General features: G+C 42.9%; 3 protein-coding genes across 9 annotated transcripts; 1 reads left to right on the forward strand and 2 right to left on the reverse strand.

Moving 5' to 3' along the window:
* Positions 1 to 7365: 7365 nt before the first annotated feature.
* LOC131137174 (uncharacterized) lies at positions 7366 to 9029 on the reverse strand. Of its 4 annotated transcripts, none has more exons than XR_009131862.1 (6): positions 8625 to 9029; positions 8452 to 8522; positions 8094 to 8270; positions 7962 to 8008; positions 7667 to 7889; positions 7366 to 7581 (listed from the first exon to the last, which is right to left on the reverse strand). XR_009131862.1 is itself a non-coding variant. In XM_058084799.1 (6 exons), exons 1-6 carry the CDS (start codon positions 8822 to 8824, stop codon positions 7432 to 7434), a joined length of 705 nt encoding a protein of 234 aa, XP_057940782.1. In that variant the 5' UTR covers positions 8825 to 9029; the 3' UTR covers positions 7366 to 7431. The 4 variants fall into 4 exon arrangements, 3 of the variants coding, with proteins under 3 accessions (XP_057940782.1, XP_057940784.1, XP_057940783.1); XM_058084799.1 differs by having other exon boundaries at positions 7667 to 7726; XM_058084801.1 differs by lacking the exon at positions 8452 to 8522 and having other exon boundaries at positions 7667 to 7726.
* Positions 9030 to 10551: 1522 nt separating this feature from the next.
* On the forward strand, positions 10552 to 15221 carry tardbpa (TAR DNA binding protein a). 3 transcript variants are annotated; one of them, XR_009131931.1, is made up of 7 exons: positions 10558 to 11295; positions 11585 to 11748; positions 12163 to 12300; positions 13048 to 13218; positions 13299 to 13383; positions 14061 to 14208; positions 14878 to 15221. XR_009131931.1 is itself a non-coding variant. In XM_058085627.1 (6 exons), exons 1-6 carry the CDS (start codon positions 11055 to 11057, stop codon positions 14153 to 14155), a joined length of 894 nt encoding a protein of 297 aa, XP_057941610.1. In that variant the 5' UTR covers positions 10558 to 11054; the 3' UTR covers positions 14156 to 14803. The 3 variants fall into 3 exon arrangements, 2 of the variants coding, with proteins under 2 accessions (XP_057941609.1, XP_057941610.1); XM_058085627.1 differs by lacking the exon at positions 14878 to 15221 and having other exon boundaries at positions 14061 to 14803; XM_058085626.1 differs by lacking the exon at positions 14878 to 15221 and having other exon boundaries at positions 10552 to 11295; positions 13299 to 14803.
* Positions 15222 to 15829: 608 nt separating this feature from the next.
* Positions 15830 to 23649, reverse strand: pgd (phosphogluconate dehydrogenase). Of its 2 annotated transcripts, none has more exons than XM_058083208.1 (14): positions 23550 to 23649; positions 23189 to 23264; positions 22927 to 23106; positions 22790 to 22855; positions 22594 to 22712; positions 21645 to 21714; positions 21437 to 21571; positions 21161 to 21350; positions 19428 to 19558; positions 17995 to 18128; positions 17723 to 17822; positions 16318 to 16440; positions 16078 to 16213; positions 15830 to 15958 (listed from the first exon to the last, which is right to left on the reverse strand). In XM_058083208.1, the coding sequence occupies exons 1-13, from the start codon at positions 23555 to 23557 to the stop codon at positions 16094 to 16096; spliced, it is 1452 nt and encodes a 483-aa protein (XP_057939191.1). In that variant the 5' UTR covers positions 23558 to 23649; the 3' UTR covers positions 15830 to 15958; positions 16078 to 16093. The 2 variants fall into 2 exon arrangements, with proteins under 2 accessions (XP_057939191.1, XP_057939190.1); XM_058083207.1 differs by having other exon boundaries at positions 16066 to 16213.
* Between the last annotated feature and the right edge of the window lie 396 nt (positions 23650 to 24045).

Here is a 24045-nt window from a genome sequence, read left to right on the forward strand (position 1 = left end):
TCTTGTATAATGCAGTCTTTGGCAGGCTCTCTCTTTGTATTAGTAGGGAAATGTGCAGTTAAAAATGCTCATGTGAAAAAACATGGAATGTATTAAATTAATGGTCTCTTTTGCCTCGGGGCAGTAATGAAAAGGGACCCCCAATGAGTTCATTTTTCACGGCTTTGGTTATGCATTCAACACTCTAATTGAATTCCAATGTAAGTTTTACAAAGTCTTTATTACCCTGACGCTTGATGTAAATTACATGTGATACATATCGTGGGACTTTCAGCCATTAAGTAATTTAATTGTGACATGCACTTTCCACACACCTCATGCTTTTGTGCTTATTCCTCGTCATCTTCCACGGGAAGAAACGCAGTTGTAGTATGAGCACTCCGGAAACGACGCTTTGAGGGGAAGAGCAGCTCCCGAGAAGGAATAATTGGTCATAGAAGGAAGGGTGGAAGTGTATTTATCAATTCATCATCATATGAGTTATTATAGCATACTGTATTATATAATGCATTATACAAACACACATACACACATACATTAGGTTCCGTGCGGTTTGATACGTTTGTGTTACGGTTCAATTCTTTTTCGATACAAAAAATTGACCATGCCTTCTTTTTCTCACCTTATAGTCAGTCAAGTTGTCCTGCACACACGTAGCACCACATGAGACCAGAAACAAGCAGCATGTAACAATAAGAGTGTAAAAATTAAGTAATAGCATGATGGAGCGCCACGTGGTGCATTCTTAGCAGCAGAGGAAATATTACGATAAATACTTACAGTGTGTAAGTGCACTTTAAGTGGGAGTTACATCCCGACATACAGACGCGCTGCTTCGTGCAAAAATCGCAAGAGATCCCGCACGTGGCCCGCATGGAAGCCTGTAGGAAGATAACTGAGATGTAAATTATTTTCTGCATGCATGCTGCCAGGTCACACGAGCAAGGCAGTGGCGGAGTACAAGTGTCGTAAGTTTAAAAGTACATCGTGTACATTTGCTCCTCCTGCAGCGGCGACGTACTCCTTCTGCTGTACTCCTTCGTGGATGCACGTCGGCATCATGAATCAGACTGTGATGCTCCTTGCCCGGTCAAAAGTGTTTCCTCAATGTTGTCTGATGAGATCAGGTGTATGGAACGATTGTCCAAATAGCAAACAATGAAAATGGCAACATGTTTCATAAACAGCTCTTCACTCATTTTGCAGTGCGAAGGTGCAGATTCAGTCCAAGTCCAAATTAGCTGGAGAACGAATGATTTGGGGCATAGCTGGATGTCAGAGATGGAGGGAATTTCTGTCTCCATGTTTCAGACATACTGAGCACAAAGCATCACCCCCCTGTTTCCTTTAACATTAAGGCCACTTGAAGAACAAAAAAGCTACTTTTTAAAAATACACCGTGAAGACATAAATCTTCATTGGGACTAATACAGTAGGTGTGTATGGAAACAAGCCGTTTGAATGGCGAGGCTGATTTGACCTGATCATTAGTGGGGGGGAAGAGGCTTGACCTGATATTTCCTCTGTTGTTTGGTCAGGAAAACGGGGCGTTATTGTAAAAGGAGCGTAAAGATAAATAACCCAGCTGTTTCCATGGCAAAGACACAAACACTGAACACAAAAGAGCCCAACACAATAAATCCAATACCGTCACTTTGTTTGCTTTTCTGAGTGTTTTGAAGGGAAATATGGCAGCAAAACAAGATAGTATTTTTCCACCGAGAAAATGAAAGCAGATCTTTTTGTCTTTCTGAACAGGACACGTTATATATGAGTTTCCAGTGCGTATCGTCGTTATCACTAATAGGAATAACTGACAGCATATTTTGCCTCGGGATCAGGAAACTCCTTGTACAGCTGTATACATGTTTTTATAGCCTCCCAAAGAAAGCCTATTGTCTTTAAATTCCAAAGAATGCTTTGTCCGGCCTTGAAATTTAAGTGAAAATCCATCCCGGTCGCTCCCCCTCTTTTTTTCCACACTGAACAATTGAAGTGAGCATGTACCTTTGCCTTATTCATGAGGTCACCTTAAGTTCAGCTCATTACAACAACTCTGGGTTCAAACTGTCATTAAGGTTTAATATCATACATGTGTACATTAACATAAAAAGGAAAGTCGAGATGAATTAAATAAAATGTGTCCACTTCAGTTCATTGCTGTAAGAAAAGCATCCGCCACGGCCACGAGCTCACCTCACCATCAGCAGCCTTATCGGCGACGTACAAGAGCAAACACAGGAGTCTTTACGTCGCCTCATCTCGGGCACCAACATTACTGGCCTTTAAGAAGCTCTAAAACACCCCCATCCCGAGGAGGGCTTTATCTTGACAGTTTGCACCACATTGTTTGCCTTTTCTGCTAGGCTGTCCCATGAAATGGCATCATTCCTGAGTTGTGTCTGATACCGATCTGTTAACCGGGCCTTGAACGCATCCATCCGGTGTTGCCATGCAGCAGGTATAGACGAAGGCCGACTCAGTTCTCTGCGTTGGGTGTTACTGCTGGAGTACTAGTTAGCGCACAGCTCCTGGATATCATCATCATCATCAACAACAACAACAACATCAACTAACAGGAGTTGATGGCGAGTGTTTATTATGGACTTTAATTGCTTCTCATCTGGAGTATCTGACAGTTGCGGTTAATGAGAGAGGGAGAGGAGGAACATGCTGTTGGCAACCAACATTACAGCACAAGACATACGCCTGTACTATGTGTGTGTGGGGGGGGGGGGTACATGGTGTGTATACCATGTACTTTGTTCTACTTATTTTGTCCATGTTATTATTACTATAAAAACAGTAATATCTGTTTATTTACACAGCCGCCTCAATTTGTATTTAATAGATTTCACTTTATCATGCATTTCATTTTTACCATATTTACATAAGAATAAATATATCCTGTCTATATATTGTACACACTGTACAGTATTTATAACAACCACCCCCTACATGGCCTCAGCTACATAATACAAATTCTGCCTTTACAAAGACAACAATGCAACAATGCAGTTATCGATTATCGATTCATTATGATTATATCGATTGATTATTAGACTTTACTTGATCACTGCATGAAAAAATTGATGCCACATAACCAGGGGACTTCTACCAGCCAATGGCAGAAGAAAGAGCTTGAATTGATATATCATCATATAAATACAATAATTACTAAGTTAAAAAAAAAAGTTGGTCAATGCATCATACTAATTCAAAAGTTTTATTTTTATTTTGAAGTATTTGAAAGCGTGCTCTTTAGGGGAAGAGGTTGATGAGCCGTGTGTCCGGGTGAAGACACACACACGCGTCAGGATACATACGTGACAGCTGTGGATGACCTGCAGCAGAAGGTGCGCACATTCAGTTCCCTGATCAACATTTATATGTAATTATTATTAGAGCTAATACAACTACTGTTATAAGCTTAATGCTGAGGTCCATCTTTGTGCAGAGTGTTCGTAACAAGAACTATTCAACTTAATTCACAAGTAACTGACGTCCATTACAAGAGTTGTACACTTTGACACCGTATTAATTGAATGTGTTTATTATTGCGGTTGTACTTTGCATCATTGGCAGGATGCAGTGCAGTTCAACACTGCAAATGTCAACAACAATAATAAGAACGTGAAAAATTAAAAATAGATTTCCAAATAGCTTTTCTGTTTGCATTGTAACACATGAGTATGTGTGGTTTCACACAATCACAGGCCCTGCACAGCAATCATCCAAAGTCGAGCAAAGACAGGATATCGCTAAAATTGGGCCTCTTCCTTATTTTTTTTTTATGTGGGCTGCAGCAAGCCTGGCTCTGGTCCAAACTGAGACCTCCCTGACATTGTGCAGTGTCTCTCTTTCTCTCACACACACCCAGGCACGTGCACACACACGCACACACACATGCACACACAAGGTTCAGCAAAGGAAGCAGTGGGCCAAGCAGGCAAGGACAGATGATACAAGGAGCTTCAGAGGAACAAAACAAGATCCTAGTTGTTTAAGATCCTGTTGCTTCTTCAATGATGGTCTTCAGGCCCATTGTCAGAGGTAATCATTTGTAGAAACACACACCAGCGCCATCCCATTCATAAATTCCTCTTCTTACATGGAGGCCCCTACCCGCCCCGTTCACTACTCCAGCTAAACGGGCCCATGTGGGAACAATTAGGTTTCCAGGCAAGTTTGGCAAAGGTCCGTAGCAACAGCTGCAGATGTTTTTATTTACCTTTTGCTCTGCTGCTGGATAATGTCACCAGCACATCTGCTACTGTGCAACCTAACTGCGGTTACATGCGTGGTTGACCCATAATTCTGTAATTACCCGCCAAGCAAGATGAAAAGGCCCAGCAACCACTCCAAGCCACACGTATACCCCCCCCCCCCCCCCCTTCGCTGTGGCTCTCCAGTGGTGTGAAACCCTGTCTGCTGTGCCAAAAGCATGGCGCTGAGAAAAGAGGAGGCGAGAGGCCAAAACTTCCACAGCAGCAATTAGTGTCGTTAAATAAAGTCTAGTTTACACTTGTTTCGTCCCCGCACTGGTACGCAATTTGGCATGCCAGTGAGTAAATTGGTCATAAACCGGTGTGAAACACAGTATGTGTAAAATGTGCATGGACGTGTGCCAGTATTCAAAGAATATGTAGAATTGTTAAAAATGTGTGTCACGCATTTTTGAACTAGTCATTGAACTCAACACCATGTCAGCATTTTCCTCTCCCATATATTGTCTGTGCCTTCTTTTTTCTAGCTTATGCCTCCTTCCTGCTCTTTCTGCATTCTCCTTCTGCAGCTGCGAGATAATACAAACTCGCCTTTCTTTTCTGCAGTGAGTGTGTCGTCTCTGCAGTTCAATATATTGTAGGTCTCAACATTAATGAAGCTAGGTGCGATGCCTGCTGTTGTCACAAGTAACAAAATGGGACTAAATAATGTCATGACTGCTTCACGGATACGGGAAGTGATGGTGACATCCTGGCTGCTAAGTCATACGAGATGTAAACAGTACTTGACTTAAGTGTCACTAAGTTGTGCTGAATGGTGGCATCTCGTGCCAATGTGCACCATTTTCTGTCACAAATTGGGTGCTTAGTGAGTAAACTAGTTTTCACGTGCAGTCTGTCATCTAAATGACACACATTGCCACAGTCAATTGGACAAAGCGGAGTAAAAATGCTTGCAAGCGTAAACACTGCTTGTAGTAGTCCCTTCATTTATTTGCATCATATACAATATAGAACAGGGGTGTCCAAAGTATGGTCCAGGGGCCAATGGTTGCCCATGGCTCATGGTTGGAAACAAATAGAAAAGGACAAAAATAGAAAAGAATACTACATTGGAACCTCAGTTTTTGTATGCCCTGGTTTTTGTTGGATTCAGTTTTCAACAAACATTATTGCCACACTTAGGTCTCGGTTTTCCACCAAAATATTCATTCATTCATTTTCTACCGCTTATCCTCACGAGGGTTGCGGGGGTGCTGGAGCCTATCCTAGCTGTCTTTGGGCGAGATGCAGGGTACACCCTGGACTGGTGGCCAGCCAATCACAGGGCACATATAGACAAACAACCATTCACACTCACATTCATACCTATGGACAATTTGGAGTGGCCAATTAACCAAGCATGTTTTTGGAATGTGGTAGGAAACTGGAGTACCCGGAGAAAACCCATGCATGCACGGGGAGAACATGCAAACTCCACACAGAGATGGCCAAGGGTGGGATTGAACTCAGGTGTTCTAGCTGTGAGGTCTGTCCGCTAACCACTCGCCCACTGTGCAGCCCCGGCCAAAATATGTGCCTAACAAAGTGGTTGAGTGCCTAAACTCCCCACGAGGAGAACATGCAAACTCCACACAGAGATGCCCAAGCGGAGAATCAAACCCAGGTCTTCCTGATGTCCTGGCTGTGTGGCCTGCATCCTAGCCACTCACCCACCGTGCAACCTCAAAGCAGCCAATCAAAAGGACTTGTAGTAATGATGAATAATTATCAGCAATAACAATAACAACCATATATGGATCACTTCACAGGAGCAGTGTGTGTGTGTTTGTGTGTGTGTTGGTGAGGGGGTTAGATTGAGTGCCACCAAGCTTAGCATCTCCCAGATGTGCAAACCATATGTTGTGACTGAAATTAAAACGAAATAGGAACACTGGAACATGAAAGGGGTTTTTAACTTTGTAAAGATAGTTAACAGTCTCTACAGATAGGGTGATGGCCGAGAAGACGCCACATGAAAGAGGCACGGATGTTGCTGTGCTTTTTGAACCCCTCATTCCTATTTCCTGCTTGTAAGTTCACCCGGCAGATGGGGACCAAAGGCGCAAGGAAGTTTAGATTTTCTGCCCCACAGCCCATTGTATATGATGCATGTAAGTGCGTAACACTGCAGTGTTATCATTTACAGATGCTTGAGTGCATACCGGGAGGTCACAACAACAATGGGGGAAAAGGTCACACACACAAGGATGGCTCTTCTGCCATTCTGGTATTAATTGCTGGCATTTGGTGGATAATACATTTAAGATGCTACAGTCAAACTCAATTATTATCTCCACTTGCAATGAGGCAAACACTTCTTTCAAATGAATTTGTATCTTCTATGTGGTTACTCAAACGATTACCTGTGAATTGATTAAAAGTGGGTGAGCGGGAGTGTTTTAAGGGAAAACATGCACAATTGGTTAAGTGGGTTTATAAAAAGCATATTGTGAAATTCTACTTTACACAGCGAGGTGTCTGAAAACAAATACAATAGTGCCCTCCACTGGTAGTTTAGTGTACTGCATCAAAACCCTAGGAAAAACAAGCGCACCTTTGAGCCAATGTCTCTAAACTTTTTCTGTTATCGCAGCTATTCTTATTTAATAACTTGAGTAGATGTTAAGTGTTTGCTTTATACGTATGCCCCCTGTGGCCATTGACTGGACTGTAACTGCAAGCAATCTGTTATTATTTGTCACTGCTCCAATCAACAATCCATCCACCTGGGCCCCGTTTCACGAAGCAGGTTTAGTGAAAACTCGGAGTATGTTAACCCTGAAATGAGGGAAACTCTGAGTTTTCCGTTTCAAAAAGGGAGGTAAGTCAAACCAGAGACAGAGGAGTAACTCCAGCCTGTTTCACAGAGAGAGGTAACTTAACCTCGGTGTCAGTTACTATGGCAACAGACTCTGTGAACATAACCTGGTCGGGACCAGGTTTTCTTCAATGAACCTCGAGTTTCTTTCTGTCTCCGGTGTGATTCATTCATTGTCGCGCGTGTTTAAAGCCAGTTTGGTCGTTTTTCATAATCACCATCACCAACAGCAGTAAAATAAACAGAAAGACAAAAAAAATTTTATTTGGTCTTCTTTATTTCCTACAAATAAGAAAAAAAATTGTTTCTTACTTTTTAATTGTTACAATCATCAACACAATTCACCTATGACCATGCACCCACCTCTAACTTGTGTTTTAATAATTCAATTTCCAGATCCGTTTTAGTTATCTGGCGGTCCAGCAGCACCATTTCTTTTTCTGTTTTTTGTACTGTTTTTAATAAATGCACTTTGTAGATTTCTTTTAGTGGTAGCTGGGAACACATAAGGATGACATTATACAGTTGCACATGAATTCCACTGAATTAACCTCTGGAATTTACTGAATACGTATCTCACTGTGTCAATCTGTGCTGTGGAGGTTGAGGGACCCTCTTCCTGCTGCCCAGCCATGCTCTGCTAAAATGGATAAGAATCCGTTAATACTTCAGTGTAGGCTAAAAGTCACTATAATCCACAAAAGCATGTAAAGACATGTGAATGGAGAGGAAATCCTCTCAGGCTCCCTCTCAGACACCACAGAGAAGGCAGCAGACATTGTGGTCCCATCATCTTCATCATCCTGTTTAGAGTGTTGTGTTTCACTATGCTATACTTTAAATATGGCATAATCTCTGGACTATTGGCTACTTACAGTTAAAGTGGCACATGGATCCACTATACCAAGTACGCCTTCAGAATCTGTTGAGACAAAAGAAAAACACATGAAAGGGAAATTAACATTGAACTATAGGCCCAAAAGAAGTTTGAGGCCTAGGCCTATTACATCTTATCAAGACTGGTGGCTCCTGTGTAATCATGTCCGAGGATGAGGTTCCCCCAGGGATCCCCTCTGCGACTGGCCTCCCGACAGTCTGACTCATGGCCAGCTCCTCTGCCTCGGTCAGACGTGGTGGGGGTGGTCCTCCGCCAGTTTTGCAGGCAGATGCCCGCTTTCTGTTGGCTGAGTAGAAGTTAGATGTTGCTTTTCATATGTCTGATTTAACTGTATACAGGCGAGGACATTTATGTGTGTGAAAACAATATTATGTTGGAGATAATGCACACTGAAACAGCTGCTGAATGATATTTAGTGGTAAACATGATTAAAAAGAGGCACCCTGACTGTTATGCTGAGGGTTTACCTGTTTGAACAATGTTTTTATATTTCATCTTCAGCTGCTTCCACGTTCTTTTTTCGCCGGTGGGATTACATCTAAGTGACATAAATTGTAGCTGTAACACCATTCTACTTGTTTGCATCTGTAGCCTAATATTATTGTGATTACATAAATGTATATAATAAATTTAAACTTACGCATTGACTCGAGCAGTAATCTTCTCCCACGCCGACTCGCGTTCTTTCGCTGCTGCAGCCGTGTTGCTTTTCTTTTTAAAAACGCTTTCAATGTTGCTTTTCTTTTTAAAAACGCTTTCAAATTTGCCGTATGACCGCATTAATATATCCAGTTCCAGAGGACTGAAATACGACGATCTTTTCTTCTCACTCGTTGCCATGGTGAATCGAGGGAACGGGGCTCCATTGATCAGGGCTTTTTAAAGTCGTGGTGCACGCGCTTAACTCAGAGTGAACAAACTCTGTGTTGATTGAACCAATTGAAATCACCTGTTCTGAAACCCGTAAGTCAGAGTTTCCTGTCTCAGAGTAGATCAACTCAGAGTTCAGGGTTAGACTCCAGAGTTGGTTGAACCTGCTTCTTGAAACGGGGCCCTGCTCTGCCGCTTATCCTACGGCTACAATCAAACTATGGTAAACGAATTTTTCTTACACAAACTGTTGCGATTTGTTTTCTCCAGGTACTCCGGTTTCCTCCCACATACCAAAAAATGCATGTTAGGTTAATTGGTGACCCCGAATTGTCCAAAAGTATGAATATGAAGTCATATTCCTGTCATGTGTGTATCTCCTTTCTCTCACGATGCATTTGTGTCACCTGGTGGTCGTTTATGGAATTACAATTACTCTCAAGCTTAAAGGGGAACTGCATTTTTTATTTTGCCCATCATTCACAATCCTTATGTGAAACATGAACACATCGTCATTTCCCTTTCAACGATTTAATTTCAACTAGCTAACAATGCTGTCATTGGGATACAGCTATTTTGACCATGAATCCCTCTAAAAATAAACCTCTACCAAGGTTGCATGGTTTGATATCCATGCTGTGATCATGCATTAACACGTACACTGATGATCATAGTTGTCATAGTTGCAGTATCTTGCCCTGTTTGGATGATTTAAAATACTACACATACTTATTTTCTCGCCGCATTGATAAGCATACTTATGCTAGTTCTGTCAACAACGGCAGCGACAACACTTACAATATCGGCTCTCCTTGGGATGGCTGTGTCTTCCAGCACAAGACATATGCTCTTGTCCTCTGGTAAAACATGCTGATGGAAAACAAACATTTTGGGCAAAATCTAAATGTTTTCAGCCTCCTATGTGTGTACACTTTTGGCTTTTTCTTGTTTTATTTCTTTTTTTTCTACAATGTGCCATGTGCCTTTTTTGTCTATATGGACATATAGACAAACAACCATTCCCACCCACATTCGTACCTACGGACAATTTGGAGTCACCAATGAAAGCTAACATGTTTTGGGAATGGGGGAGGAAACCGGAGTACCCGAGGAAAAGCCACGCACGGGGAGAACATGCAAACTCCACACAGAGATGCCCAAGGAGATTCCAACCCAGGTCTTCCCATCTCCTGATTGTGGGGCCTGCATGCTAACCACTCGTCCATAGTGCGGCCCATAATAATCATTAATATTTCAAAAAGTTTGGGGGCTAGAAAAACAAGGTTATGCAACTAGCAACTTAAACTGGCAGATAACTGTAACAAAGAAGGGAAAAAATGGCCTAAATTGCATACTTGCATTTTCTAAAAATGTTGCTGAAAACAATTTTACATTTTTTAAGGATGGGACCTTGGTCCTCTAAATGACTCAATAAAAAAAAAATCAGAATATTTTTAAAGATATCACATTTTGTTTGCATTTTACAGTGATTTGTTTTGGCCTCAGAGTAATTGCAACCAATAAACTCTTAACCACGCCATTTTTTAGCTCAACAATAAAAATTAAGACACTTAACAATAAAACACTTTGCAAAAAAGCGGGACGTTATGAAGCATTGTTTTAATGAATTTTTGAACGTGAAAGGTCATGTTTTAAATCCTTGAAAAAAAGAAAGGGTGCTCATGGGGTGACGTCATCCCTGAATGTAAGCGGCCATTTTGTTAGCTAACTTGAGAGGTAACCGGCGCGTGTAGTTGCTAATTGAGTGCATTGTGCTTCGCTGACTCCTACTTCCAATTTCAACCTTTTGGATAGGTTGAAATTTGTGCTCTCTGTGTTTCCATTTGGCCATAAGACTTGGGTAAGAGGATAGCGTGTAAAGCTATTGACTACAAGGCCACTGTCAGAGTGGATGCTCATTCATTTTTCAAGCTCTCGCATTTGCTAGCTTGGTAGCTACCTGGCTAGCTAGCTAACTTGTTTGTGGGAGAGAAGTGACGCTTTTCATGGCCGCCAGCAGTTAAATGTTAGATCACTCGGAGTGGTGTGACGTTTTACTGTTTTGTTGGTTTTGCTTTGCCTCAAGAGGAAGCAAAGTTAAACGACAAAGTCGAGCGCAACATTTGCGTATCTAGCAATACTCCTTCATAGCAAGTTAGCACTCGCAGTCTTCAAGCTGGCCGCCAGTCTTTCAGAGAACATGTCCGAGTTGTACATTCGGGTGGCCGAAGACGAGAACGAGGAGCCGATGGAGATCCCGTCGGAGGACGATGGCACGGTTCTGCTGTCATCGGTCGCCGCTCAGTTCCCCGGGGCGTGCGGACTTCGTTACAGGAACCCCGAGTCCCAGTGTATGCGTGGAGTCCGGCTTGTGGAGGGCGTCCTGCATGCACCGGAGAACGAGTGGGGAAACCTGGTGTACGTGGTCAACTACCCCAAAGGTGAGTACACGTCCACTCGTACATAAAACACCACAGGCCTTCATTGAAGGCCTCAACAACATCGTGTATGTGCATGGCCTCCAGTGGTAAACTACTCACACGATTCATCACTAATGTAAGCTAAGTCTATAACATTGTAGAAATTCGTCATAATCACCATTGTTAAACTAGCAGGGGTTCATCAGTCTGTAGCAGGAGATCACAGATAGACATTAGTCCAGAAGGCCACCAGCCAAAGGTTTTTATTGACTTTTGACCACCCTCAATGCACCTTCTTGCCTGTCTACAGATAACAAAAGGAAGATGGAAGAAATAGATGCTGCCTCCGCTGTTAAAATCAAAAGGGGCTTTCAGAAGACATCTGACCTTATTGTCCTCGGCCTGCCATGGAAAACCACAGAACAAGACCTGAAGGATTACTTCAGCCCCTTTGGAGAGGTCATCATGGTTCAGGTGGAGCATCCCATCCTGCCGTTCTGGTTTATAACCAATGTGCTGTGCAAAAGTCTTAAGCCACCACAAGCTGTCTTGTTATTGTAGCACTCAATTTGATATAGCATGATAGTAAAAATGGGTTGTGGGATGGTGCATGGAATAACAAAGAAGCTGGATAATTTTGGTGACTATCTGGATAAACTGATAAGGTCAGCCTGGTATGTGTCTCTATGGCATCAGAATCATTCACCCTCCAGTGTAGTTCTGTCTAAAATCAGTTACAATCATTGAACACTTACTAGAAATGATGATGTCAATATTTATTCGTTTGCTCTTGTTTTTAATTTTGAATTGCAAGCCCTTGGATTACTGCCCTGCACTTAAAATGCTTAAAATACATTGCTAATGAACATCAATTTGATTTATTTCCAGATCAAGAGAGATGCAAAGGGCAACTCAAAAGGATTTGGCTTCGTGCGCTTCACCGACTATGAAACACAAGTGAAAGTGATTTCCCAGAGACACATGATTGATGGGCGATGGTGTGATTGCAAGCTGCCCAACTCAAAGGTATTACACTCGGCACTCATTTGGAATGGGCGGAGGAATTCATCGTTTCATTGGTCATTACAAATTGGGCTGTGTGCAGTTGAAGGAAGGCAACTCCAATAGGTCTACTCCAGTCTACAGGAGGGGAAGTGTTAACAGAGATGGGAAGTTCTTCACTAGGACAACCGTACTCGTTCAGTACAACATGGACACAGAAACAGGAAGAAATTCAAAGAAAATTGTCTCATTCTGTTAAAAATCAACTTTAATATGAAGTTAACTGTTTCGACGCATAAAAACTCTTGATTGGAGAAAATGTGAAATGTGCAAAGGTTGAGTTGCAATGGGTAATGTTAGCATATTTATTATATCATTGACTATGTCAATGTATTATCATTTTGGGTGCAAATTAGGTTATTAATGGTTACATACTCAGCTCCCTAAACCACTCCTCTCATAAAAGTTAATAAAAAGTAATCGCTTTCCCTGTCCCACTTTGACGACATCAAATCAGATCTAACTGTAGATATGCATTTAAAAAATAATATGGGCTCATGGAATTTTAATATACAACTGTTCCATAAGAATTTGCCTTCAAATTGACAGATATATTGAGAATGAAAAGAGCCAGATGAGCAGATGGTACGCACGGCGGCCTGGGGGTTGATTACCAGCATGTCACCACGGTGACAAGTGTCCATTGCTATAAATAAGTGTTGACTAGTTGATGTTGTGGATTTTAATAAGCATATGTTTCCTTGTGGTCAGGCCTTACCAGATGAACCCATGCGCAGTCGTAAAATCTTTGTTGGCCGCTGCACGGAGGACATGACCCCAGATGAACTGAGACAGTACTTCATGCAGTACGGTGAAGTCACAGACGTTTTCATCCCCAAACCATTCCGCGCGTTCGCGTTTGTGACATTCGCTGACGACCAGGTATGATTCGTCATCCAAAAAGCAAGCTTGGAAGAAGGGGTTGCATGAGCGGCGCCGTGACTTTGTTGACGTTTCCTCAGGTGGCCCAGGCGCTGTGCGGGGAGGACTTGATCATCAAGGGCGTCAGCGTGCACATCTCCAACGCTGAGCCCAAACACAATAACAGTAGGCAAATGATGGAGCGAGGGCGCTTTGGGGCTGGGGGGTTCAGTCAGGTGTACGGGAGTAGTCGTGGCGGGATAGGCGGTGGTAGTGGCGGAGTTAATTTTGGGGCTCTGGGTCTTAACCCCGCCATGGTGGCGGCCGCGCAGGCTGCGCTGCAGAGCAGCTGGGGCATGATGGGCATGCTGGCTAACCAGCAGCAGGGCATGACCACGGCGGCGGGCACGGCCTCCACCACCAGAGATCAGACGTATAGCTCCAGCAGCGCCAGTTACAGCAGCCCCAACTCTGCTAGTCTGGGCTGGGCCGGGGGAGCAAACTCTGCCTCCAACAGCGGCTTTAACTCCAGCTTTGGAGCGTCTATGGAGACCAAGTCTTCAAATTGGGGCATGTAGATAAGTAGACTACTTACGTTGTTTAGAGAAATGGCTAATCTGGTAAGTACAAGCGGGAAACTGGGTATAAAAACACACTGCCTTTTTTTGTTAACCGTGTGTGACTGATGTAGTCTTGAGTGGGTTTAGTTAGCAGACGCTTTTGACAAAGTGACGTGCATGCAAGATTATTTATAACCGCGCACCACAGTACTACTAGAAGTGGGCTTGATATTATGTTCTGAATGCAGTGCATCTTTTTTTTGACATCTGATGGAAACACCTTGACGAACATCTCTCCTGCAGTTCACCAACTCTTTCGCTCTCTCCCGGGAGGAAGCGCCTCACTGGCAGCAATGTTCTACAGATCTCAGTATCACTTGCCCTCCTCCCACGTGTAAATGCTTTGCCATCAAAGAACACAAGCTTCACTCTGCATTTACTGTGGTCGACGGTGGGTGTTGCCTTCTATTCCTCTCCCTTTGTCATGGACTTCTTGTCTGAGATCGATGAGTGGGATTGATGTGGGGCGAGCGAGTGCAACGTGAACGAAAGCACGAGTGAGACAAGACTGCTTGTTTTTGTTTTGGCTTTTTTCTTTTGGAAAGGACAAATGCCTGCAAGAGTTGGAAGAACCTGTGGCTTTGTGCGAGTGAGTGTGTCCCTAATGGTCATCACAAGGACATTAATTCCGTGTCAACTCTTTCTCTCACCATTTCCCAGCCAAAGTAGTGGTTTAGAATGCCGCACATGGTCACATGCGATGCGTATTTGTATCCTTTCATAGTTTCCTCTTGATGTCTAATTCAATGTGGACTGTGCGTCTGGTTGTGTGCTTTATTTTCTGTGTTACCACCCTCCGTGTGTGAAGATTAGACCTGTGCTGCTTGAGTGTTGTTCAATTGGGGGCGTTTGAACGTGTGTTGGAGTTTGCGGCTGATGTGGTAAATGTTTGACATGGTCCTATTGAAAGTTTGAGTTTTGAATGAGGATTCTTTTCTATGTTTTGTGGATTGAAAATAAAATAAAAAGTGAATTTGACTAGGTAAGGTGAGCTCTTCACGGTGGATTCTTTCTCACAGTCAATTAATTGAACTGCCAACACTTTAATTCACATGTATAGGGGCCTCGGACATGGAACGCTGGAACCAGGAGTCACTCATGGGGGTGCTGAAGACCAACGCTGGGTGGGATTTCTACACGAATGCCTTAAATCCAGAAAAGGATCATCTGCATCCCACTCATGAGGAAACTTGGACCACCCCATGCTTAGTTGGAAGTTGTTGGTTTTTTTCCACACCACAAGTGAGGTCCAAATCACACTGACATGTTATAATCCCAAACCTGTGACGTTAATCGTGACTTTGGCCACGACTTTTTTTTTCTTTGCTTCATTGTAAAACATTTGGAGCGCAAGCTGAAGTGGACATCATTTAGTGTTGACAAAATAAAAGCTTTTGAGTTGAACATCAGCTGTTGTCTGTTATTGTAGACGACTTATTTTTAGAGCACTTATTTCAGCCGTGTTTATTCTGGGCGCCATAGTTCTTTTATTTTAAGTCATGTTCTGTGAAAACGGTATGTGTGTTTGATGTCGGTTGCCGTGTGTAAGCTCATGTTGCATTGTTTGATTTGAACAAGGATGTTTGAGCCGTACAAAGATCCTAAATTGAGCTCAAATTTAAAATACTTAACCATTTTGTCCTAGATTGTCCCCATATTCAAAAAGGTGAAATGATTTTACACTCTTATTAGTCGTTACTAGATTTTAATATCAGCCACCCATTTGGAGCGCCTCCGACACTGGCAGCACCAGTGCAGAGGTATTTATGCATATAAACGAGTATCCAATACAGATAATGTATAAAGTAATGTAATGGATAATGTATTTAGCGTTGTACTGGCTCATCCCCTGTATGCACAGTTGTGTTGTGCAAACATAGAAGATAGACGAGCTTACCCGGGCCGCCTGGAGAGTAGGGAATGCTGCCAACTTGTTGCCTAAATTAGACGTACACACAAAACCTCAATCCTGTTTACGGCACATGAAGAGTAAGGAAGAAGCAAGCTAATAATAAAAGGGATTGAAGTCTTTATTTAGCTAATACAGTACAGTGCAACACTTCACCTTAATCCAGTGCTAACACTGAAAAGCCTTGGCTGATCAGCCTGACAGCTCATATGCACTTTAGCCATCTGGGGTTCTACAGTTGGACAAACACAAGTGCAACAAAACGTCAATCTGAGTTCAAGGTTGGATGGTTATAGAGATGGAATGTGTAGCATGTGTAACATGTCCGCTTTTCCTCACAGGTAATGTCACCTCAGCGTTGTCTTTATTAAGCATTGTAGGATGAGGAGGAGACATTTCCACCGTGGCCCGTCCAGTTGGTGTGGATGAAGCGTCCTGGGTTGGTGAGCAGCTCGTACGTGTGAGCTCCAAAGTAATCTCTCTGAGCCTGAACAAAACACACAAGAGCACTGAGACAGAGAGCGCAGACCTTTACGTTGCTTGGCTACAAATGATTGTAGCCAATTAATGTCTTCATGTGGACGCTTTCACCTGGAGGAGGTTGGCAGGCAGCATGTCGTGTCTGTAGCCGTCGTAGAAGGACAGAGCGGTGGTGAAGCAAGGCATGGGGATGCCATGCTGGACGCCAGTGCTGACTGTTCTTCGCCACGACTCCTACAATATAAACACAGGCTTCTTGATTAAAAAGTAAGCTAGAATATTTTTCACTCACAAAAAGTATGTAGGGAAACACACACACACACACACACATATACATATATATACATATACATATATATATACACATATATATATATATGTATGTGTATATATATACATATATACACATACATACATATATACATACATATATACATACATACATATACACACACATACCTATATACATATATACACACATATATACATACACACATGTACACATAATATATATACACATACATATATATATACACACACATATACATACATACATATGCACATAATATATATATATATATATAAATATATATATACACACATACATATATATATACACATAATATATATATATATGTATACACACACACACACACACACACATATATATATATATACACACACACACACACACACATATATATATATATATATTATATATGTATAATATATATATACACACACACATATATTATATGTGTATAATATATATATATTATATATGTATAATATATATATATATATATACACACATACACATATACACATATATATGTATGCACACATATACACACACATACATATATATGTATACATACATATATATGTACAAAATATACATATACACACATACACACACATAATAAATATACATATATATGTATAATATATATATGTATAACAATACACATATATATATATATATTATATGTATATATACAATCCACAAAAACGGCATAAAATGCCAGTGTTTGAGGGTGATGATTTTTGACAAAAATCACAAGTCGTTTTTTTTTCCCAACTTGCTTCTCATGCACTTTTCTGTATACATACATGTATGCACACACACATACATAGTATGTATACACACAAAAACATTCATACATATACACATATAAAATAATAAAATAAATCTAATTGTGACAGGAAGAGCTTCAATGGACCGTTCATTAGGTACACAATCTAAGAAGATCCAAGACAAGAGTTGCATGGAATTCGTCTCCCTCCACAGTCATGGTCACTTTTAGTGATAAGTCAGGGGTATTCATTTGAACTACAAGCACATTAATAATAATAATAATAATAATAATAATAATAAGTGTCAATCCATCCACTTTCTTACAACAGACTGCTGAAGAGAAATGAGAGTTGCTTCATGGCATACTGTTGTAAAAGCGGAGGTTACCATACGGTGAGTGTGATGATGCAACTATTGCAGCATGATCCTTCCCCATACCTGACAGTCCTGCACAGCATGACTGAAGAAAGAGTCCATCAACAAGTTCTGCAGCTCAGCATTCCTGTCAAACGCCTCCTTGATTTTACCCAGGAACACACTGGAGGAGGAAGACACGGGAATGAATCATGACTCGTCATCATTTCAACACCTTTGGTCATGTTGTCTGCATGTTTCCTGTAAATCGACTGTTAACATGTTTCTACGGGGGTGAGGCCAGGAAGACCCATACGTGGAAGTCTGCGCTCTGTTATGAGTAAATGTAGGCTGACCTGCGGATGATGCAGCCTCCTCTCCACATCAAAGCGATGGCGCCGTAGTTGAGAGACCAGTCGAACTCTTTGGCTGCCTGGCGAAGCAGCATGAAGCCCTGCGCGTAGGAGATGATCTTGGAAGCATACAAGGCCTGGGAATACACGTGACAGGGGTACATTTCATCAAATATACTTGCAGGTTGTTGCCCTGGCAACATGTTTGGCATCATGTCTGCAAATCTATGTTGCTGCTCACACAGATGCTGGGTGAAATATGTACTGCTGTGTGTACATTTGGTGTGCTAGAATACTTTCATCTTTTCTTTTGATTCCGCGACTTATCACAGGTAACTTTTCATTCAGCACCACAGTGCTTTCTCACAGTCGGACGCTGAGCGTCTCCTGACTTTTATGGGGAACCGTGGAATGGGTTGTTCCACTGTGCAAAAATGGATGGCTTTGGCCCACCAATCCAACGCTCTGCGACTCTGGGCATCTAGTGGCATCAGTGTGCTGGCCCGGATGCTCGGCTTCTGCATGATGACTGGATGATCTGTCTGAGGTGGAATCCCTTTTTGATTGGCAGTGAAAAGAGTGAATCAGCGATCTTTGAGTATAAAACGCCAGCGGAGCATTTTCCAAGTGTTTCATTATTGCTCTGAACTGACCCAGAGAGTTTACCAAAACACAGGGACTTTGTCTTTGTTAAAAATGACTAACATTGTGTTTGGTGACTCTCTTCTGTTGGTTTCGGTCCCCAACGAGCAGCAGCACACTTATAGCCGGTCGGTCACACAGTGGCCTCGCACAGCAACTCCAGCTGATATCATGGCAGATACCAGAATTTACATATGAATAAGTAAACCAAGGGCTGCACGGCGGTCGAGTGGTTAGTGCGCAGACCTCACAGCTGGGAGACCTGAGTTCAATCCAGCCATCTCTGTGTGGAGTTTGCATGTTTTCTCCGGGTACTCCGGTTTCCTCCCACATTCCAAAAACATGCTAGGTTAATTGGCCACTCCAAATTGTCCATAGGTATGAATGTGAGTGTGAATGGTTGTTTGTCTATATGTGCCCTGTGATTGGCTGGCCACCAGTCCAGGGTGTAACCCAAGTCTCGCCCGAAGACAGCTGGGATAGGCTCCAGCACCCCCGCGACCCTCATGAGGATAAGCAGTAGAAAATGAATGAATAAATAAGTAAACCCATTTATGAAAAAAGAGCTTCCCCTCCTTGAATGACTGCAGATTTTGTAGAGCTCACACCAGGCTCTATTTACTCTTCCACCGCAGGAAGTACAAATCTATTCATTTTTACTTTGGCATTACTGACATTTGCTGCTTCCTTCATAGTCAACAAAGCGTAATTGTATAGAAATCAGGACTATTGCCACACGTTGCCACAAAGTATTGCAGCAGCGGCAGGCAGTTTATGTGCTCAGTGCGTTCTACCTTCCTAATGTCCTCCAGGAAGGCGGCCTTGTCGCCACTGAATGTGACTCCCTGTGGCCCTGAGAGGCTGCGGCTGGCCTCCACTCTCTCCTCTTTCAGTGAGGACAGACATCTGGCAAAGACAGCCTCGCCTGCAGAGACAGGAGACAATCCAATGAGCACCCATGTAAGAAACAAGGATGAGTGTGTACAAGGAAGTCAGTCATTTAGATTTTCGGTCAACTTGCAAAACAGGTTATTGAGCAAACAGGATATGGTGGATGATGCTGTGGTGTAACGCTGTTCACTATAGGGCTGCGTAATTGGAATTGGAAAAAAATAATTGTGCTTGGTTTCACAAGAAAAATAAAACATTTCACTAAATAATGAACAACCAATTGGCTTAACTTTATAGCCAATGTTTTATTTCTCATGCTGGAGCCTATTCCGGCTGACTTCACCTGTGGTGTAATTGTGTTAGTTAAAGAGCGAGAGAACTTCATGTCTCCTACGGATGATGTCATAGGGGGGGGACAAACTGGATGACTTCCGAGTGGAGTCAGAAGGAAACTAGCTTTGTGGACTTGGGAAAGGCATTGGACCATGTCCCTCACGGCATCCTGTGGGGGTGCTCCGGGAATACGGGTCCTTGTACAACCGAGTAGGAGCCTGCTTCGCATTGCCAGCAGTAAGTGCAGCCTGTTTCCAGTGAGCGTTGGCCTCCACCAAGGCTGCCTTTGTCACCGATTCTGTTCACAATTTTTATGAACTGATCATTGATCATTGACACCAAGGCGTCAAAGGAGTTTGTTATTTGATGTGGTCTGATGTGTCAAGTACTCCTGAAAAAAGGGACACAAGCTTTTATGGATAAAATAAGCGTAAGCTTACACTAGTGCGTGTATGAAATACTGTATAACGTCTAGCCCCTGGACAATTGTGTTAACTCAATGCGACCCGTGAGTCAAAAGGTTTGCCCACAATCCAGCAAACAGGATATGGTGGATGATGCTGTGATGTAACGCTGTTCACTTTAGGGCTGCAGCTATCAAATATTTTAGTAATCGAGTATTCTACTGACATTTTTTTTTTCGATTAATCAAGTAATTGGAAAAAAAATAATTTTCAGTTCACCAGTTTGTGATGATGTCACAAATTACAGCATGATCTCCCTTGGTAAGAATGTTTGTGTTATTTTAGTGACTTTATATTTAAGTACAGTATTGAAAAGTAACTTCACACATTTCCCCCCCTTTGCTCTTATTTAGGTTATATTTCCTCAAATGCTTGAAATAAAAAAAGAATTCAAAAGTCCCAGCAGCGTGTTGACTTGGCAATGGGACAATGGGGGCTGCTGTACTGCCGCCGTCTCCCTGACATATAAAGCACTTGCATACACAGCAATGGAAGGCTCAGACTGCTAAATAGGAATAGTGAACAGCTCCTGACCCCCAGGAACCATCTTGTCTGTTTATGAAAGGCCCAGGCAAGCAGCTCAAAGGGCAACAAATCCCCCTTATGTCACCCGAGATGAGTAGACTACTAGAAAAGCTGTCAATCTTCTTAAGGGTGGACACAAATCAAGCATGTTGCCTGGAAGAAGCTCACTTAGCCAGTTAGCATCAGCGCCTCGGAGCCTTCCCACTCCATGCTGAAACACGCCACTATTGGTGTAATCATGACAGTGAAAGGCAGTGACTCAGAATAGGAGCAAGCCAGGAAACCATCTACTTCCTTGTCAACCACTTCCTTACCAATCAGAGTCACAGGTGTGCCGTATTCCAGGGCTGAAATGGCGGTCCACTTCCCTGTGCCTTTCTGTCCTGCACTGTCACGAATCTTGGGCAGCAGATGTGTACCATCGGCATCTCTGTACTTCAGGATGTTGGCGGTGATCTCGATGAGGAACGAGTCCAATTCTGTTTTGTTCCAGCTGTCAAAAGCCTGGACGAAGGGTTCAGACACAAAGCAGACGGATGAAGTCCGCTGATGTTGACAAACAGCTTCTACAGCAAACCATGAAAGCTCACCTGTGCCATCTCATCATGGTCCATCCCGAGCACGTCCTTCATCAGGTGATAGGCCTCACAAATCAGCTGCATGTCGCCGTACTCAATGCCATTGTGGACCATTTTGACAAAGTGACCTGCACCCTCATCGCCTACCTGCACAGACAATCACCAGACATTCAGCAGTTAATCACCAGTTAATCACCAGATAACGGACGGGGACACTCACCCAATCACAGCAAGGCTCTCCTGTGCCCACTTTGGCAGCAATGCTCTGGAAGATGTCTTTGATGTGAGGCCTTCAATTTGAAACAACAGCAAGAAATGATGTACAAAACTATTGTAGACAACCACAATGTATACCACTTGACATTTTATGGAATTGCATTCCGATTTGCCACTTCACGGCTCTTAATTTTGCGGGTTAACTTGAACTTAGGCTGCACGGTGGCGAGTGGTTAAAGCGCAGACCTGGGTTCAATCCCATCTTCGGCCATCTCTGTGTGGAGTTTGCATGTTCTCCCCGTGCATGCGTGGGTTTTCCCCGGGTACTCCGGTTTCCTCCCACATTCCAAAAACATGCTAGGTTAATTGGCCACACCAAATTGTCCATAGGTATGAATGTGAGTGTGAATGGTCGTTTGTCTATATGTGCCCTGTGATTGGCTGGCCACCAGTCCAGGGTGTACCCCGCCTCTCGCCCGAAGACAGCTGGGATAGGCTCCAGCATACCCGCAACCCTCGTGAGGATAAGCGGTAGAAAATGAATGAATGAATGAACTTGAACTTAAAGTTTCAACCATTCGTCTCAGCGTCATTCACAGACGGAGGTGTGGATACCTAGCTCTCCATATTTATTCTCTCCATTTCACTACAAAGACTCAACATTTTCTTGCTACCCTGGTCTTCTCTTGAATGAAGTCCAGTCCAATGTTGATCACTCTCTTAGCGTGTTTCAGTTTGAACTGATGCATTGAATGCGGCTCAGTATTCCCAAGTTATAACTGTACTAGATGAACTGTCTGCATTAATTAAGTGAATATTTTTTTATATAATTCATGAAATAAATAGAAGTTACTTTTTACATCCCTGGTATAAACACAAAAAAGTGTGTTTTTGACTGACAACAAATGTAATGTATCCACAGTAAACATGGTCAGCAAGCATGTGAGACTCACCAAGCTTCTGGATGTCCTCCGGGCATGAGTGAGGGTCCATAGCGTGCCCCCTCCTCACCCCCGCTGACGCCGCTTCCCACAAAGAGCAAGTTCTTCTCTTTCAGGCTTTGACAGCGCCGCTGTGCGAAGCAAACACAGGGCCGCTCAGACAAAAACAACCACAGTTGGAACATGCGCACCAATGCGGTGTCCTTACCGTGGTGTCTCTGTATTCAGAGTTGCCACCGTCAATGATGATATCTCCAGCGTCGAGAAGAGGAACCTGACGGGGGACAAATGCCAGATGAAATACTTCTTTGGGTTCAGGTGGTTTTTGCAACTCCAGACACCCACCAGCTTGTCAATAAAGTCATCAACAGCCTGTCCAGCTTTGACCAGCAGGATGATCCTCTTGGGCTTCTTCAGCTTGGACACCATGTCCTCAAGAGACTCTGCTCCAATCACCTTGGAGCCCTTAGCCTCATTCTGGAGGAAGTCATGCACCTTGGAGACCGTCCGGTTGTAGGCACACACCTAAAGAGGAATGACGGGGTGTGATGATTTGGTATTTCATTGATCTATTAGGAAGCATGCATGACAGCGGATTAACACTTACGACAAAGCCATGGTCATTCATGTTCATGACGAGGTTCTGGCCCATGACAGCCAAACCGATCAGTGCTATGTCAGCTCTGGAATGGAGTAAAAACATCATCACGTTTTCTGACAGGCTCTTAAGTAGTAGCAGTAAAAGTAAGAATATCATCAGAAAGTCCATGCGTGGTTGAATTTCAAGGAAGTGAATTCCACGCCTCACTTTTCAGGCAATCACATCTACGCCATAGCAAAAAGGCTAGCAGCGCCATTCACACGCTTATAAATACAACTAACTAAATAAAACCAAATAAGTGGCTAAGCCCACATACTACTACAACTTCACATAGTTCTAATAAAAAAGTAAAGTGTTAAGAACTTACTTAGCCATTGTGCTCAGCAGGACGACGAATTCTGTAAGGTTTACCAAATGACAGAATCTGCTTTCCTGGTTCTCCGTCGGCAAAGTAGCTCCACCCCGCTCGACAATCAGCCAATCACAGGCCACAATCAACCCAGAAACGATCCGAGTCCAGACATTTCATTGGCCAAAAATCCTGAGCCGAGAGATCCCTTCTGTTATTGGACGAATCGGTTGTCACTTGTTACGTCAGCGGAGGTCATTGATTTTAAGGCTGAAAATTGAGAACATTTATAATTCTAGCATTTGTTCTTCATTATCGTTATCAGAATCGTTATCATTTCAGAACTCTCAGTGGTTGAATCCTCCAGGAACTGTGATGGCTGCTCAGACAAGACATTGAGTCTTGGGAACTAATGCATGTGAGGTGATGTTCATGTCTTAGCCTTTATAAGCATTGTATTATTGAGTAATATGGATCAATGGATGCATTGATAGAATGGCGATGCACACGGAGG

Source organism: Doryrhamphus excisus, chromosome 10 (genome assembly GCF_030265055.1).
Source record: "Doryrhamphus excisus isolate RoL2022-K1 chromosome 10, RoL_Dexc_1.0, whole genome shotgun sequence".
Lineage (NCBI taxonomy): Eukaryota > Metazoa > Chordata > Actinopteri > Syngnathiformes > Syngnathidae > Doryrhamphus > Doryrhamphus excisus.

Excerpts from the sequence above, each read along its gene's own strand:
- LOC131137174 (XM_058084799.1), bottom strand. The coding sequence starts at position 8,824 with ATGGCAACGAGTGAGAAGAAAAGATCGTCGTATTTCAGTCCTCTGGAA. Across the intron at positions 8,271-8,451 it reads TAAAAACATTGTTCAAACAG|CCAACAGAAAGCGGGCATCT; the intron begins GTAAACCCTCAG and ends ACTTCTACTCAG. Across the intron at positions 8,009-8,093 it reads GCCACCAGTCTTGATAAGAT|ATTCTGAAGGCGTACTTGGT; the intron begins GTAATAGGCCTA and ends TTGTCTCAACAG.
- tardbpa (XM_058085626.1), top strand. The coding sequence starts at position 11,055 with ATGTCCGAGTTGTACATTCGGGTGGCCGAAGACGAGAACGAGGAGCCG. Across the intron at positions 11,296-11,584 it reads CGTGGTCAACTACCCCAAAG|ATAACAAAAGGAAGATGGAA; the intron begins GTGAGTACACGT and ends GCCTGTCTACAG. Across the intron at positions 13,219-13,298 it reads TGACATTCGCTGACGACCAG|GTGGCCCAGGCGCTGTGCGG; the intron begins GTATGATTCGTC and ends ACGTTTCCTCAG.
- pgd (XM_058083208.1), bottom strand. Across the intron at positions 22,856-22,926 it reads ATGACTTTATTGACAAGCTG|GTTCCTCTTCTCGACGCTGG; the intron begins GTGGGTGTCTGG and ends GTCCCCCGTCAG. Across the intron at positions 18,129-19,427 it reads TCCTGGAGGACATTAGGAAG|GCCTTGTATGCTTCCAAGAT; the intron begins GTAGAACGCACT and ends GTGTATTCCCAG.